The sequence below is a fragment of the Procambarus clarkii genome, chromosome 39 (assembly GCF_040958095.1).
Source record: "Procambarus clarkii isolate CNS0578487 chromosome 39, FALCON_Pclarkii_2.0, whole genome shotgun sequence".
In the NCBI taxonomy this organism is placed as follows: domain Eukaryota; kingdom Metazoa; phylum Arthropoda; class Malacostraca; order Decapoda; family Cambaridae; genus Procambarus; species Procambarus clarkii.
The window spans coordinates 16,894,602-16,913,219 of NC_091188.1; the positions used below are offsets into that span (position 1 = coordinate 16,894,602).

The window sequence follows — 18,618 nt, forward strand, 5'->3', positions numbered from 1 at the left end:
GGACATAGGTATTGGGTGGGGGCGGGTATTTTCATTTCAGAAGGATGGGCTTCAAAAGTACGTACAATAACTATTTGCTAGAAAATACCAAAATATATATAGAGATGGACCACCAGAAAATTAACCTTTTGTGTTAGTGAATTTAGACAAACTGGACACGTTATTAACCCCATCATAAATATTAGACATAACCTAACCTCCCCAAGCAATGCTAGGCCTAATACGTGCTATCTTAGGCCTAAAACAGTACATATTGTGGGAAATTTTACCCACTATATCTTTATTATTATATAAGAAATGTATCATTTCAAAATCATATCACAATTCTATCAAAATCAATATCAAAATCATCTCAGAATCACTACAGATTCATTATACATCTGGATCCTTAATAACAATGCCTATGATCACGTACGCATTAGGGCCCAAGGTGCCTACATGACTTGGTGCATGATTTCTCAAAGTTCTAGAAGCTTCGAGAAGAATATCTTCATTAAAAAACTATTGGAACAATCATTCGATTTCTAGTGAGGATTAAATCAAATCCTTAATAAGAATTAATAGTACTTGCAAGTATTATTAATTTATAAGTTGATTATACTACTTATAATCTTTAAATCTTATATCTAAATATATTATAATCACATCTTATCTCAATCATATGTCTAGACAGTAAAAATAATCAATCAATATTCGTCGAAAGCTCCCCCTCTCTAGGGAGAAGGTGGAGCCAAACTCGGGAGTGAAGCGACCTACGGGGGCGCCCTGAGACAGAAAATGTTTGTTTACATACAGAGTGACAACGTGTGACGTTACCTTGCGGTCATTATTTTGAAGAGGACACCATAATAACATATCTTTATCACCGGTGATTGCTCTCTAGAACTCGGGGAGTACCTGGACAATATGTACAAGGAAAAATTCCTAGTACTTTATCTAAATAAGAGTGTAGAGTAAAACTCACTCACCAAGTGATGCCGCTTCCACCTCCACTACACCTATCTTATCCAACTGCAGATGCAGTTAAGGACATAATCATATACCAACGCTACCAGAATAATAAACAGCAATGCTGTGAAATAAAGTGCCCAAAAACTCTACAAGAGAGTTATCATTCTGGCCACTTGTCAGACGGCACATGACACTCAGACATAAGTATATTAAGTGTTATTGTGTGTTGATTGGCCAATTGCATGCTTGTGTAACCTTGATATATTCAATGTCTTTTTTTCGTTATAGGGTGAAGCAATGCCTCATATTTCAATAAGTTTTTATTAATATTGTAGCGACTGAATCTTTTCAAGGTAACCAGACACTCGTGAGGTACATTCCCTCCAGAGTGTCTCTTATCTCAAAAAAGTCAAGCCAAGCCCAAGTGAATATCTTCATATAAATTGAATATATATCTGTATAATTGATAATATACATTAAGTTAACAATTGTTTACTTAATTATCTTTAATTTATCATAAGTTTATCAAATTGAATATAATATTTGGTATTTAGAGAACAGTACTTAGACAATATTTAAGGTCATTTAATATCATACTTCTACAATATAAATTTTTGTACTTATTAGTATGTGAAAATTGGCTGTTATAGTTATGGTGCTAGGCTCTACTGTATACATGTTTAGATCGCTGATTTAAACAGAACCAGTGTTCAGTTATTGAACTTAGTTATTAAATCTTATCCTTGTATTAACAATACAAGCTGATGTGCGAAACTTGTCTGCAGGTGGATTGTGGATATTCAGTCAACTTCTCCAGTCATCCTTAGGGACCCCACCTGCCCCTTATAGCCCACAGTCTGTCAATAGGAAAAGAGAAGCTAGGAATACGACCATAGCTAGGGACTTTAGTTGAATTAATTTTGCTTACAGTAATTTTGAATTTAGGAGAGTAAAAGTCCCTAGTAGTTGTCCCTATATATCTTTCCTGATAGCTTTTCCCACACATATAGCTGCTATACTAGACTTAGCAATATTTTAGTTTTTAGGTATATTTTTCTGGATTCTATTAAATTAATAGTACAAAGTGTGATTCAAAGTGTAATGGTACATCACTATATATTAGTTCTTTCAACCAAATAGTTACTCTTAAGTACTTTGATATTAGTAGGGTGTGTTGGTATTCTCACATAGATGTGCTTGAAGGGTTGAGCTTAGGCTCTTTGGTCCTGACTCTCAACTGTCATTTCGAATGTCCACAAACACAACTACCCTCCAAACAAAGACCCAAAGTCTATTCCATGCACCTACCAAACCCCCTGTTTATGAATAAAAAACGGTTTACTCATGACTCGCAACTGATTTCGTTTGAACTCTTCCAGAACAAGTGCTTCACTGACGAATTTTATTCGAACCACAACGCTGTAAATACTTCACCCATGTACTTAGCCCGTCCTCCAAACAAAAAGACCCAAGTTCATTCCATGCACCTGCCAAACCCACTGTTTATCAATGAAAAACGGTTTACACACGACTAAACTGATTTTGTTCGAACGCTTTCGGAACAAGTGCTTCACTGACGAATTTTGTTCGAACCACAACGCTATAAATGTTTCACCAACCGGTTGATTGACAGTTGAGAAGCGGGACCAAAGAGCCGGAGCTCATCCCCCGCAAACACAACTAGGTGAGTACCCACGTACTACAAATACAAATAATCGCCAACAGCACCTAAACACCTAACCTAACCTAAGCCTATATGCACAATATGCTAATATATTACAATATTAATTTATATTTGAGAAAATTCCCGCTTTGAATGAACAGCATGTAAAAAGTTATGAATGCGTCTACGGGGTCGACAATGGACTTAAGTCAAGGATGGGTTGGTTACACGAGTTTCAAGTTGCGACAAAAGTAGCAGTAGCTCTGATATGATATTATGTATCCTTGTACACCCAATTAAAAGATAATGGCCAATTACCCAACCAGCTGCCCCTCACAGGCACAATTAGGGGGTTGAAAATGAATTGTCCCTTGCAGTCCTCCAGTCTCCTCCGTTTTTCCTCACATTCGCTAGATACACTTAATACCTTTTCTTTATTGTCTTGTCTTATTTCACTTAAGGAAACAAAGCTTTAGTTGATCTAAGTTCTTTACAAGCCTTCTTAGGGTCAGTCTTTTAAAATATGTTACAAATGATACTTGTTAGTGATACTTGTCGGTATTTTAGTTATTCGTATCTTCACCCTTTTTGTAATATATAGATAAAGCAGTAATGTGGGGGAACTATCAGGAGAACGTGCCAAGCCATTACGACTAAAAAGCACTTGGAAGGGGTCAGGATAAGGATTTGGGATGGGGAGAGGAACGGTACTGAACCACTTGGACGGTCGGGGATTGAAAGCCGACCACCATGAAGCGACACCGTCGCTCTACCGTCCAGCCCAAGTTATTAGGCAGCTGTAATGGGAGAAATTTGTCAGAGTTTAAACATCTATAGGATAACTGTGTTGGCTAATACTAGCAGGAGACACTTGCGAAGTGTATAATCGAGCTGGGAAGGTGAATGTTAAAGCTTGGGGGCCATAATAAAAATAAATTTAGAAATTTCAGTAAAGAGATTTCGGAATAACATAAGAACATAAAAACATTGACAGTTACAGAAGGCCCATTGACCCATGCGAGGCAGCTCCTATTGATACCCAACAAAGTCACTTCAAACAATCCAGTTATTCCATTTCCAGCACGTAACACGGAAATCTGTTCCATCATTCAATCAGTATTTATCCAGGACTTTACCAAATGTAATCTTATTCAATTTCTACTCTCTGTTTCATGTTCTATTTTTTACTGATCTATACTGCTAGAGAATGGCTGTCCTTATGTCTGCCTATGTCTGTTTGCCTGTGTCTGTCTGTTTGCCTGTGTCTGTCTGTCTGTAAGCTTGTCTATTGGTCTGTCTGTGTGTCTGTTTGTCTGTCTGTCCCATGTTGGTAGACAGATGCTAGGGGCTAGTCTCACCGAAATTGTATGGTAAATAATCATATGTGCGGGATAGACTAAGGCTGGTCGTGGCAGGCCTAAGTTAAGTGATCTAAGAAATACTATTTATTATAGGCATCTCTCCATCTGATTTGCATTGAGTGAAAGTGTTGTCGATTGTGTAATATTAGTTGTGTTGCTTCCAGTTTTTCGTGATTGTAACAAAATTATTTTCCGAGAGACTCCAGAGAGTAGTTTCATTGCATCCTGATAAGATATTTTCCCAGACAAAGGGGAAGAGGGTCAAAGCTTGTGTGTGGCTGAATGTGTCTATCTGTCGTTTTCCTTCTCTCTGTGGTACTGAGGTTTAGACGTGTGGCTTGTGTTAGTGGGTGTTGGTTAGTGTTGCCGCAGGAGCAGCAAGTTAACCCGAGCACGGGATTATCCTGGTGCTGCTTATGAGAACATTGATTTGTCTATTACGGCCAAAGTATGATAGGTAGATTTTTTCTCCCTTTGGCATCATAACAGCATAACAACTATACAAATATAATAATGAATCGTCCGTTGTCTGTGAAAAAGTTTTGTAATTTTGGAATTTGAAAATTTAGTTTTTATTCCCGTCGTGATATTATAGTATTACATCCGTCAACTTTAAGCTGAAAGTCCAGATGGGTCTCCTGAGGAAAGACTTGCTGAGCTTACACGCTAAGTGCAGTAAGCAGCTCATTTCCCCACTTCAGAGACCATAGAACAACTGACAAGGTGCGAGCAAACGCCGATACATCAAAAGTATGAAATCTCTTTCACTTAGGCCGTTGACTTTCGTCATTCACTGGAGCGAATCTAACGAGTAAGTCACGGATTCTCACAAGGTTTTATTTGTTGTGTGGTGCTACGAATTCAGCCCAAATCTCAAAGGCAGTCTCAAATGAATTAGCAATAATAATTTCAGGCAACATGGCAGAACAATAGTACATTAATAAAATGTGTGGGGTGTACGAGAAGACAGTGTTCAACATAACAGCATAGTTTATTCAACAAAGTACTAACTACTGCAACAACGAAAGAAATATCATTGACGTTACTCGAAATCCTTGCTGTAACACCTTTACAGATAGCTAGAGACAGCCACGAGTGCTGCATAAAGGAACTAACTTGAACATACTGAGTGTTCACAGAGGAATCAATCAAGCAAAATAAACTAAGTCTATTATCACTAATGCAACAACAACGAGGTAGGTTAGGAGACACGCCTCCAGTAACCTCCTCCAGTTACTTTACGCTACTTGCAGCCCTCCCCTGCAATGGCAGTTGCCTGCAATCAAACTTTTAGCCTATCAATGACATGACAATGACTAATAGGGTTACTGTAAACTCCAGCGACCCTCCTTAATTAAATTCTTAAGTTAATACCCTGTCCCTCGGACGATCAACAATCAAGGACCAATTGATTTACGTTAATATCAAAGTAACTCTTTACGTTAACTTAATCTTGTCCAACACAGACAAATCAAACTGTACAACTGTCACTAGTAACTCGGAATTACACAAACACACTAACCGTCGAGCATTCGGTGAGTAATCCCCATTAATCCTTGTATTCCAGACAGCTTATTACACCCAGTACAAGTTACGTTACCGGTTACTATCGCCCCTCGATAGTTTACTACAATTTCTATGTCCAAAGTGCTAAGAGAACGGCAATCACCCTTGACTATCCTCGAGCAATTAATTAATTACAAGAAAATCAATAAATAATTAATTAATACATAAATACGTCATCTTTCACACTGGCTCAGCAATTATGACGTCAATGACATGAATTCCCTCTGGGGTCTTCCATACCTGGTTGAACTCAGGTGACAAGTTCAATATCCCACGGACTGATAACTAATCACTCGTCTACGGTACTTTACAATGACATTACTCTTCCAAGAGTCAATCAAATTACCTGTCCACGGACAGATATTATTAACCGACGTTACGTTAATGAAACAATGGAGCCTTCGTATGAGTCAATCAACCCTGATCGAAGTTAATTACTTTGACTTCCTTGAACCCGCTATCACAGCCCTGGAAAACACAACACTTGTATAAAAACACACATTGGTATTACACCACAAATGCCAGGAAATCCCGGGTGTTACCACACAGTTACTCTACCGTGAAATGATGACAGGAACTAGACTCCCTTTCCTGCAAAAGACATTAGAAGAGTTGAAGTTGATAACCGATTTTAGCATGCAGAGATAGTGAGATGAAGAGATAAAGAGAGAGAGAGAGAGAGAGAGAGAGAGAGAGAGTGAATGAATTAGGTGAGTGTTGTGTGTGTGTGTTACTTTCCAAGTAACTGCTGCAGTTGCCGATATTCTTTGGTGCAAAAAAGCTGGAGAGGAAGAAAGTGGGACGAAGGACATGGAAGAGGAAGAAGAAGAGGGAGGTAGGAGAGGAGGAGGAGAATGCTTTCCCCTTTCCCTCTCCTGTGGGAAAAGGGGAAGGAGTTACCCTTTTTTAAAGTATCAGTACTCCAACACATTGTCTCTACATACCTCACCTCCGACTACCTCTCTGCTCCATCAAGAGTCAGTTAGCCTCTGGCAGCAGACGCCTGCTGACATACTCTATACTTAGCGATCTGATGGCAGCAAAGATGATCTGATTGACGGCATCTGCCTACATGTGCACTTGGATGACTGGCCGGAGGTAAGCTATTTCTTCACACGCCTCACTCTGCCTTCAGTCTCGGCACGAAAATACTTATTTTCTTATTTTACGTTATTCTTATGTTCCTCCAAGTAATGAGTCAGGAGGCGCACACAGGCCAAGAAACACGCTCCTGAGGAATCTGGGTCGATGGTAACTTCTGTTGCTAATTGAAGATTTGATATCAATATCAGTAACTATGACCTCTACTCGATACCCAATGAGTCCTCTACTCGATACCAATAGATTTACAACCTCAGTATCTCTCATTCAAGCTACACTGAGGAGCACGGACACCTCACCCCTCACGCCATCGTGTCCTCCAGCTATGCCTGATGGTCTGGACATCCGAAAGGGACTTATTGCTCTGATCCCGGGTCCATTTCCAGGGGCCTCGTTTTTTAGGTTGAATTCAGCCCCAGTCCTGAAAAAAAGGCACGAGGGGTCCTGAATTTTACAGGTGGATAGTTCCTGGGGATGTATATGTCAATATACAACCCGTCCTCCTGAAATGATAGTACTCATAATAACTGTTTGGTCAAACGTACCAATATTTAGTAATGGACCAACAGTAAATCACTTTATATACTATTGCTTTTATATGGTTTGTAAAAAATAAAGTTAAAACGAAACAAGTTTTCCTATGCTTAGTATAGCACATATATGTACTATATTAGCCCCAAGATAGCTTGTATTAGACATAGAATTGCTAGGAGAGGTGAGGTTAGTTAGGCTAGGTCTTATATTTATGTTGCGGTTAACAAAAAAAGTGTATTGTCGAAACTCAATAATACAAAAGTCAACTTTCTAATGATCCATCTCTCTATATTGGTACTTATGTCATGCTCCCAAGCAAGGCTTGTGGTGTAGAACTTTCCCTCAAATCAGTGAACCTCCTGGCCTCAAATATGTAAGTTCAAAATGTTTAGGGTTGAGTGAAAGTAAAATCCAGCAGTTTACTGGGGCGAACTTATCTGCATGACACAGCTTATTTACAATATATACACATAACCCCAACCAAGTATCAATCGAACAAGTCACAGCAGCTAGATGTCACTAAGCATAGATCACCTAATAACATGGGTACACAAGATAGCTCAAGACTGGCTGGTATGTTGTAAACATGGTGGGTGGTGACGTTACACAACCAGAGTAGTGGGGGGGGGGGATAATGTCTCAACATGAACATCAATAAACAAAAGTCAGTGACCTATCACTTTTCCTTCAGAAAAACTAAATCCCAACTGGACTGGTAAATGACAAAGTCGAAAATTTCTTCTCAAAAGTCAGAGTCCACAATGACTTACAAATGGCAAAATCAATTACTCGTCTTCAAACGTCAGTTACATTGACTGAAAAATCTGGCAGTCAGGAATCGTCTCTCAGAAGTTAAAATTCACAAACCATGAAGTTTGACAAAGTTCTGAATCTCCTCTTCAGAGTTAAAGTCCACACAGGCATCAAAATATGATAATCCCCAAACGGCAATTAAAATACTGTATGTCATTTCACCACATGGTACAACTTGTGTATTTAGTGATAACACTTAGTAAACTCTGATCCACCCAATAGTCCCCTTCTTACCTTACTGGTAAAAAGACAATAGATATATACACAAGTATCCCTACTATACAATACTCAGATATGCTACACACAATATGAGTGAACATACCAACCCAGTTAACACTCACTCACTCACTCACAATATGAAATATAGCATAACATAATAATACAATTCAATACACTACAATACGTCTACATCATGACATTTCAATATAGATATGCTTAAATTTAAATACTGCAGCACATTAATATAAAGTACTGAGGCACATTAACAATACAGGTAAGACCTCAGTGTATCCAGTCTAAACTGGTTAGGCTGGGTCATAACAGGATTTTCGACTAAATAGTAACTATTAACACTTTTCTTTCAGGAGGATAGGCTGCAATATACGCACTCCACTGTAAGCTTGGATCCTTCGCCAGTGTCTTAGTTACTTCAGTACTTCCTGATGCTCGTGTGTCTTGGATCCTGGCATTTCTACGACTGTCACAAGAAGATCCTAAACTTTTGGCTGCGCTTTAGGTATAAAACATATTTCACATCTCGACGAATGTTTCATTCGCTCTTGTATTGAAGACTGATCTGACACTGGGAATGTTGCCACGATCATCCTTCTTACCCATAACAACTGATGCAGCGCCTTAGAAAGTTATTTGTCTTGTAAGTTTCCTTCCCTTCACTTCTACCTGGAGTTGCTGCCTCTCGTAATTGTTCCAGCTCTCAGAAACCTGCGAGTTGCGTCTACTCTTGTCACGACTGATTACGCATGTTCCAGATGCAATTTGTTCCCATAAATAATGCATTTTCCCTGCTCTTCCCATAATTGAGCACTAAGTTTCATATTATCTCAGCTACCATGTTGAACATGTTGAAACAACATTTTCTCTGCCACTCCTGTTACTATCACTTCCAGTAACAACTCTGGTGACGTTTTCATGGGGTTATCTGGTGTTAATTTATATAATTTCTAATGGGTTTGCACTGCTGGGTCGGCAGCTCATTATATTGCAACTTTTTATATGCAAATAAAATCACACTTTTTCAGTATCAAAACCCAGACCATTTTCACAATCCACAACCACTCGATTGTATAAACTGGCTGTCTCACAACCCCACCTTCCACCTCCGTGTGGAAATACCATGATCCACACACACCCCCCCTCCCCACATCTTCTCAACGTTCCCAACACCTCAGCCTTGCAGCCATACCACCTCATCCACCCTACAGTCCCAGCCACCATCCACACAGCCCCAGCCGCCATCCACACAGCCCCAGCCACCATTCACACAGCCCCAGTTAACATTCACACAGCCCCAGCCACTATTCACACAGCCCCAGTCAACATTCACACAGCCCCAGCCACCATTCACACAGCCCCAGTCAACATTCACACAGCCCAAGCCACCATTCACACTGCCCCAGCCATCATTCACACAGCCCCAGCCACCATTCACACAGCCCCAGCCACCATTCACACAGCCCCATCCAACATTCAAACAGCCCCAGACAACATTCACACAGCCCCAGCCATTATTCACACAGCCCCAGCCACCATACACACAGTCCCAGCCACCATTCACACAGCCCCAGCCACCATTCACACAGCCCCAGCCACCATTCACACAGCCCCAGCCACCATTCACACAGCCCCAGCCACCATTCACACAGCCCCAGCCACCATTCACACAGCCCCAGCCACCATTCACACAGCCCCAGCCACCATTCACACAGCCCCAGCCACCATTCACACAGCCCCAGCCACCATTCACACAGCCCCAGACAACATTCACACAGCCCCAGCCATTATTCACACATCCACAGACAACATTCACACAGCCCCAGCCACCATTCACACAGCCCCAGCCACCATTCACACAGCCCCAGCCACCATTCACACAGCCCCAGCCACCATTCACACAGCCCCAGCCACCATTCACACAGCCCCAGCCACCATTCACACAGCCCCAGCCATTATTCACACATCCACAGACAACATTCACACAGCCCCAGACAACATTCGCACAGTCCCAGACAACATTCACACAGCCCCACCCACCATTCACACAGCCCCAGCCACCATTCACACAGCCCCAGACAACATTCACACAGCCCCAGCCACCATTCACACAGCCCCAGACAACATTCACACAGCCCCAGCCATTATTCACACATCCACAGACAACATTCACACAGCCCCAGCCATTATTCACACATCCACAGACAACATTCACACAGCCCCAGCCACCATTCACACAGCCCCAGCCACCATTCACACAGCCCCAGACAACATTCACACAGCCCCAGCCACCATTCACACAGCCCCAGACAACATTCACACAGCACACAAAACAAAACTGCCCCACAACAATGCCACAAAAACTCAACTTCCCGAGGGCAGGACTTGCACGAAGTTTCTTGCATTACTCTGGTTCACCACTAATCTTGAGTCTGATACCAGTGTTGCCCAATCAGACTACCCACACTCCCTGCCCCACACTCACACTACCCACACTCCCTGCCCCACACTCACACACACACTGCAACCTCCCCCCTCCCACACACACACTCTGCATAGAAAACCCCCCTACCCCAAACCCTCCCTGCCCCCACTCAAATGTTCAGTCAAATCTCCCTCCCCCCACACCCAAACCCCACCCTTCTACCCCTCCCCTCCTCCCGAGTCCTCCCTCCCCCCTTTTCCTTTCTGTCCTCCCTCCCCTTCAACCCCATACCCTCCCTGTCCCTCCCCCTTCACTGGATCCCCCGCCCCTCATCCCAGTATCCTCTGAGACCCTGTTATCCAGCTCACAGGTCCTCACACCCATGGAACAGCCTCCCCCACCAGCAGAACGCTCACCAAGGAGGCGATTTGAGAAGGGACAGAAGAAAGTGAGACTCAAAGCGATGTACAATAACATAGATGGAATTACAAATAAAGCAAATGAGCTTGGAGAATGAGTACTAGAGGAAAACCCAGACTTAATAGCCCTCAAAGAAACAAAGCTCACGAAAACGATAACAAACGCAGTGTTCCCACAGGACTATTATGTTATGAGGAAAGAGAGGGAAGGAAGAGGTGGGGGTGGTGTAGCTCTGCTGGTAAGAAAAGGCTGGGATTTTGAGGAGATGGATATTCAGGGCTGTGAAGGTTTCAGTGACTACATAGCAGGTACCGTAACAAATGGAGGGAAAAAAATTATAGTCGTAGTCATATATAATCCACCACCAAATGACAGAAGACCTAGACAGGAATATGATAGAAACAACATGGCCACCATTAACATAATAGAAAGAGCAGCTTCTGTTGCTAGCAGGAATGGATCTGGACTACTAATTATGAGAGACTTCAACCATGGGAAGATAGATTGGAAGAAGAGAGACCCGCATGGAGGACCAGAAACATGGAGAGCTAAGCTGCTGGACGTGACAACAAGAAACTTTCTAAGCCAGCACATCAAAGAACCAACAAGAATGAGAGGAGAAGATGAACCAGCAATGCTTGATTTGATATTTACCCTAAATGAGTGGGATATAAGGGAAGTTAAGATGGAAGCGCCCTTGGGAATGAGTGATCACAGTGTATTGAACTTTGAGTACCTGGTAGAGCTAGGACTTATCTCCCCCAAAAAAGAACTAGGAATCAAAAGGCTGGCATACCGAAAGGGGAATTATGAACAGATGAGAAGTTTCCTAAGTGAAATACCTTGGGACACAGACCTCAGAGATAAGTCTGTACAGGGTATGATGGACTATGTTACCCAAAAGTGTCAGGAGGCAGTAAACAGGTTCATCCCGGCCCAAAGGGAAAAATCCGAGAAGCAACAGAAGAATCCATGGTATAATAGGGCATGTATGGAAGCGAATAAACTGAACAAAAGGGCGTGGAGGAACTTCCGGAATAACAGAACACCAGAAAGCAGAGAGAGATACCAGAGAACCAGGAATGAGTACGTCAGGGTGAGAAGAGAAGCAGAGAAAAGTTTTGAAAATGATATAGCAAACAAAGTCAAGACCGAACCAAAGCTACTCCACAGTCACATCAGAAGGAAAACAACAGTGATAGAACAGGTATTGAAACTTCGAACAGGCGAGGACAGGTATACAGAGAATGACAGAGGTGTGTGTGAAGAACTCAACAAGAGGTTCCAGGAGGTCTTCACAATAGAACAAGGTGAGGTCACTGTGCTAGGAGAAAGGGAGGTAAACCAGGCGGCTTTGGAAGAGTTTGAAATTACGTGAGAGGAGGTCAAGAGACACCTGCTGGATCTGGATGTTAGAAAGGCTGTTGGTCCAGATGGGATCTCACCATGGATACTGAAAGAGTGTGCAGAGGAACTTTGCTTGCCACTCTCCATAGTGTATAGTAAGTCACTGGAGACGGGAGACCTATCAGAAATATGGAAGACGGCGAATGTGGTCCCAATATACAAAAAGGGCGACAGGCAAGAGGCACTGAACTACAGGCCAGTGTCCTTGACTTGTATACCATGCAAGGTGATGGAGAAGATCGTGAGAAAAAACCTTGTAACACATCTGGAGAGAAGGGACTTCGTGACAAATCGCCAACATGGGTTCAGGGAGGGTAAATCTTGCCTTACAGGCTTGATAGAATTCTACGATCAGGTGACAAAGATTAAGCAAGAAAGAGAGGGCTGGGCGGACTGCATTTTCTTGGATTGTCGGAAAGCCTTCGGTAAAACTTTGACTTTGACACAGTACCGCATAAGAGGCTGGTACATAAGCTGGAGAAACAGGCAGGTGTAGCTGGTAAGGTGCTCCAGTGGATAAGGGAGTATCTAAGCAATAGGAAGCAGAGAGTTACGGTGAGGGGTGAGATCTCCGATTGGCGTGAAGTCACCAGTGGAGTCCCACAGGGCTCTGTACTCGGTCCTATCTTGTTTCTGATATATGTAAATGATCTCCCGGAGGGTATCGATTCATTTCTCTCAATGTTTGTGGACGATGCTAAAACTATGAGAAGGATTAAAACAGAAGAGGATGAGGCTTCAAGAAGACCTAGACAAGCTGAAGGAATGGTCGAACAAATGGTTGTTAGAGTTTAACCCAACCAAATGTAATGTAATGAAGATAGGTGTAGGGAGCATGAGGCCAGATACAAGGTATCATCTGGGAGAGGAAATTCTTCAGGAGTCAGAGAAGGAAAAAGACTTGGGGTTTGATATCACGCCAGACCTGTCTCCTGCAGCACATATCAAGCGGATAACATCAGCGGCATATGCCAGGCTGGCCAACATACGAACGGCATTCAGAAACTTGTGTAATGAATCATTCAGAACTTTGTATATCACATATGTCAGGCCAATCCTGGAGTATGCAGCCCCAGCATGGAGTCCATATCTAGTCAAGGATAAGACTAAACTGGAAAAGGTTCAAAGGTTTGCCACCAGACTAGTACCCGAGCTGAGAGGTATGAGCTACGAGGAGAGACTACGGGAATTAAACTTCACTTCGCTGGAAGACAGAAGAGTTAGGGGGGGACATGATCACCATATTCAAGATTCTGAAGGGAATTGATAGGGTAGATAAAGACAGTCTATTTAACACAAGGGGAACACGCACAAGGGGACACAGGTGGAAACTGAATGCCCAAATGAGCCACAGAGATATTAAAAAGAACGTTTTTAGTGTCAGAGTGGTTGACAAATGGAATGCATTAGGAAGTGATGTGGTGGAGGCTGACTCCATACACAGTTTCAAATGTAGATATGACAGAGTCCAATAGGCTCAGGAATCTGTACACCTGTTGATTGACGGTTGAGAGGCGGGACCAAAGAGCCAGAGCACAACCCCGGCAAACACAACTAGGTGAGTACAACTAGGTTAGTACACACACACACATTATGAAAATATCATTGCGAGTTAAGCTAAGACCAAACCAAAACTGCTCCACAGCCACATCAGGAGGAAAACAGCAGTGAAGGAACAAGTGATGAAACTGAGAAAAAGGGAGAACAGATACACAGAGAATGACATGGAGGTGTGTGAAGAACTCAACAAGAGATTCCAGGAGGTCTTCACAAGAATGAGGAGAAGCCTCTACACTAAATGAGGCAAACCAAGCAACCTTGGAGGAATTTGACCTCACCAGTGATAAGGTCAAAAGGAATCTGTTGGAGCTGAATGTGACAAAGGCTGTTGGGCCTGACAGAATCTCACCGTGTATACTAAAAGAAGGTGCAGAGGCACTAAGCGTGTCGCTCTCTATGGTGTATAACAGGTCACTGGAAATTGGAGATCTGTCGGAAAGTTGGAAAACAGCTAATGTAGTCCCGATATACAAAAAGGGTGACAGGCAAGAGGCACTGAACTACAGGTCAGTTTCCCTAACTTGTATACCATGCAAGGTGATGGAGAAGATCGTGAGGAAAAGGCTTGTAGAGCATCTGGAGGAAAATAGTTTTGTGACACACCATCAATATGGGTTAAATCATGCCTCACAGGTTTAATAGAGTTTTATGACCAAGCAACAAAAATTAGGCAAAAAAGAAAAGGGTGGGCAGACTGCATTTTCTTGGACTGTAAGAAAGCCTTTGACACAGTACCCCATAAAAGGCTGCTACAAAAGTTTGAGCAACAGGTAGGAGTAAAAGGTAAGATGCTCCAGTGGATAAGGGAGTATCTACCCAACAGGAAAGAGCGAGTAACTGTGGGGGGAGAGACATCAGAGTGGCGAGATGTCACCAGCAGAGTCCCAAAGGGCTCTGTACTTGGACCCATTCTGTTTCTAATATATGCAAATGATCTTCCAGAGGGTATAGACTCATTCCTATCAATGTTTACTGATGATGCAAAAATTATGAGAAGAATCAAGACAGATGAAGATAGACAGAGACTACAGGACAATGTGGACAAACTGGTGGAATGGTCTAGAAAATAGTTGCTAAAGTTCAACTCAGGAAAGTGTAAAGTAATGAAATTAGGCGAAGGGAGCAGAAGGCTGAACACAAGGTACCATCTGGGAGGTGAAATCCTGCATGAGTCAAATAGAGAGAAAGATCTTGGGGTTGATATCACACCGAACCTGTCCCCAGATGCACACATCAAAAGGATATCATCAGCGGCATATGCTAGGTTAGCGAACATAAAACTGCCTTTAGAAACGTTCAGGACCCTGTATACCACTTATGTCAGACAAATCTTTGAATATGCAGCTCCTGCTTGGAATCTGTATCTAGTTAAACACAAGACAAAGTAAGAGAAGATTCAGCGGTATGCCACCAGACTTGTCCCGGAACTGAGAGGTATGAGCTACAAGGAAAGGCTGAAGGAGCTGAACCTCGCGTCCCTGGAAAACAGAAGAGCAAGGGAAGACATGATAACCACCTACAAAATTTTCAGGGAAATTGACAGGGTGGACAAAGACAAACTCTTCAGCACGGGTGAAACACGAACAAGGGGACACAGGTGGAAACTTAGTACCCAGTTGAGCCACAGAGACACTAGAAAGATTTTTTTCAGTGTCAGAGTAGTTAGGAAATGGAATGCACTAGGCAGTAATGTGGTGGAGGCTGACTCCATACACAGTTTCAAATGTAGATATGACAGAGCCCAGTTGGCTCGGGAATCTGTACACCAGTTGATTGACAGTTGAGAGGCGGGACCTAAGAGCCAAAGCTCGACCCCCGCAAGCATAAATAGGTGAGTATAAATAGCTGAGTACACACACACACATACATGCCAGGCTGGTCAACATAAGAACTGCATTCAGTAACTTGGGTAAGGAATCATTCAGAACTTTGTATACCACATATGTCAGGCCAATCCTGGAGTATGCAGCCCCAGCATGGAGTCCATATCTAGTGATGGATAAGACTAAACTGGAAAAGGTTCAAAGGTTTGTCACCAGACTAGTACCCGAGCTGAGAGGTATGAGCTACGAGGAGAGACTACGGGAATTAAACCTCTCTTTGCAGGAATACAGAAGAGTTAGGGGGGATGTGATCACCACATTCAAGATTCTCAAGGGAATTGATCGGGTAGATAAAGACAGGCTATTTCACACAAGGGGCACACACACTAGTGGACACAGACGGAAACTGAGTGCCCAAATGTGCCACAGAGATATTAGAAAGAATTTTTTAGTGTCAGAGTGGTTGACAAATGGAATGCATTAGAAAGTGATGTTGAGGCTGACATCATACACAGTTTCAAGTGTAGATATGATAGAACCCAATAGGCTCAGGAACCTGTACACCTGTTGATTGACGGTTGAGAGGCGGGACCAAAGAGTCAAAACTCAACCCCCGCAAGCACAATTAGGTGAGTACACACACACACTCGCTCCTTCATCCCACACATTCTGCCCCCCCCCCACACACACACACACTAATCACACACGCCCACATACTAACTCTCATATCCTTCCTCAATCATTCGCAAATATCCAGTTCAACTGCCCTACCCTCGAGCAGTTCCACATACTCGATTTCCCACACTTTACACCAATCAACTCATCCACTCTCCCCACCCCGTCCCCACCCCCCTCATCCAACACGTCCCAGAGTAACCAATTCCAAGTCAACACTGCTCTTTTTCACACAAGCCTCACCCCTCTAGTTCACCTGTCCCACACGAGCCCCAATATGTTTACAGACCGCACAAACACCTACACACACTCATCCCACATACAGTGAAAACACGGCCATCCACATACAAGCCTATATACCCATCCCACATACACCCACAACACCGTCTCACATACTCCAACACACAGCCAGTCACATACCCACACATACGCTCATGCAACACACATCTACACGGTCCCATTTAATATACAAACAGCCCGCTATCATTCTACGTACAACCATATACGCTTCTCCTACAAATAATCACCCATTTTCATTCAAGATTAACCAACAAACATTCATCCCACATAACTCATCCCACCCCTACACAAACACCCAGTGTAAGGAATCCTTCAGAACCATGTATACCACATATGTAAAACCAATCCTGGAGTATGCAGCCCCAGCATGGAGCCCGAACTTTGTCAAGCACAAGACGAAGCTGGAAAAAGTTCAGAGGTATGCCACTAGGCTAGTCCCAGAACTAAGAGGCATGAGTTACGAGGAAAGGTTTGAGGGAACTGCACCTCACGACACTGGAAAACAAAAGAGTAAGCGGAGACATGATCACTACCTACACATCCACGCATGTAGTGTTTGTGAGAGAAGGATTATACGGTGGGTTCAATGCCTCTTAACAAGCACCCATGCTCCCCCCCCCCAATAACCCTCCAACCAGAACCCCCTCCTGTGTTTGAGAACCCTACCTCTCACACCTCCATCACCCCCAACATCAACACCCCCTCCCCTATACATCACCCTCACTGCCAGACACACCCCTCCCCCCCCCCCCTTCCCTGACACCCAACACTACTCACACACAAAGCCTGACATCCATCACCTCTCACCCCCCCCCATATCTAACCCCACACTCATAGCTCCACCCCCCCCCCCCCAACACTCTCACACAAATTCCCAAAGACCTGAAAGTTGTAGCATTGAGCATTATGATAAATATCGTGAGGAAACATTCATATATGGAACTACTAGAGTAAGAACTCGGCAATGTGATGTTATAGTGGCCAGAATACGCCTGGGATATAGACTTACTTGGCAGCTTTCTCAAAACCCAAATGTCAATTACTACGTGTCAACTTTGTGAAAGTGTCGAATTCACCGTGTATCAACTTTGTGAAAACATGTACTTCCTTACAGTAGAATGTCCCATATTGACTGACTTTCGCCCTCGTGGTCTGAGGTATGCTGAACTCTGTAAATACTTCATGAATACTGGAACCCTTGATGATATATTGGACTTGTACCCAAGATTGACTATGTAATACATCTGTTATACAATTTATCGTAACTATACAATATATAATACATCAGTTATACAATGTATTTACCTTACCCTGAGCTTGTAAAAGAATCTTAATCACCTTCAGTGGTTAAGTGTTTAATAACACAGTAGATTTCTATAGAAACTATCTTACCCTGTCAAAGTAGACGTGACATAGGTGTGTGTGTGTGTGTGTGTGTGTGTGTATATATATATATATATATATATATATATATATATATGTCGTACCTAGTAGCCAGAACTCACTTCTCAGCCTACTATGCAAGGCCCGATTTGCCTAATAAGCCAAGTTTTCATGAATTAATGTTTTTTCGTCTACCTAACCTACCTAACCTAACCTAACCTAGCTTTTTTTGGCTACCTAACCTAACCTTACCTATATATATAGGTTAGGTTAGGTTAGGTAGGGTTGGTTAGGTTCGGTCATATATCTACGTTAATTTTAACTCCAATAAAAAAAAATTGACCTCATACATAGTGAAAAGGGTAGCTTTATCATTTCATAAGAAAAAAATTATAGTAAATATAT

At 42.7% G+C, this 18,618-nt stretch overlaps 1 protein-coding gene across 1 annotated transcript in view; it reads left to right on the top strand.

Moving 5' to 3' along the window:
• The first annotated feature begins 6,351 nt into the window (after positions 1-6,351).
• LOC138372567 (uncharacterized) overlaps positions 6,352-18,618 on the top strand; it is a 33,203-nt gene continuing 20,936 nt past the window's right edge. The window contains exons 1-2 of the mRNA XM_069338047.1: positions 6,352-6,376; positions 9,249-10,663. Coding sequence (XP_069194148.1) covers positions 6,352-6,376; positions 9,249-10,663 — 1,440 coding nt within the window. The remainder of the gene's footprint in view (positions 6,377-9,248; positions 10,664-18,618) is intronic.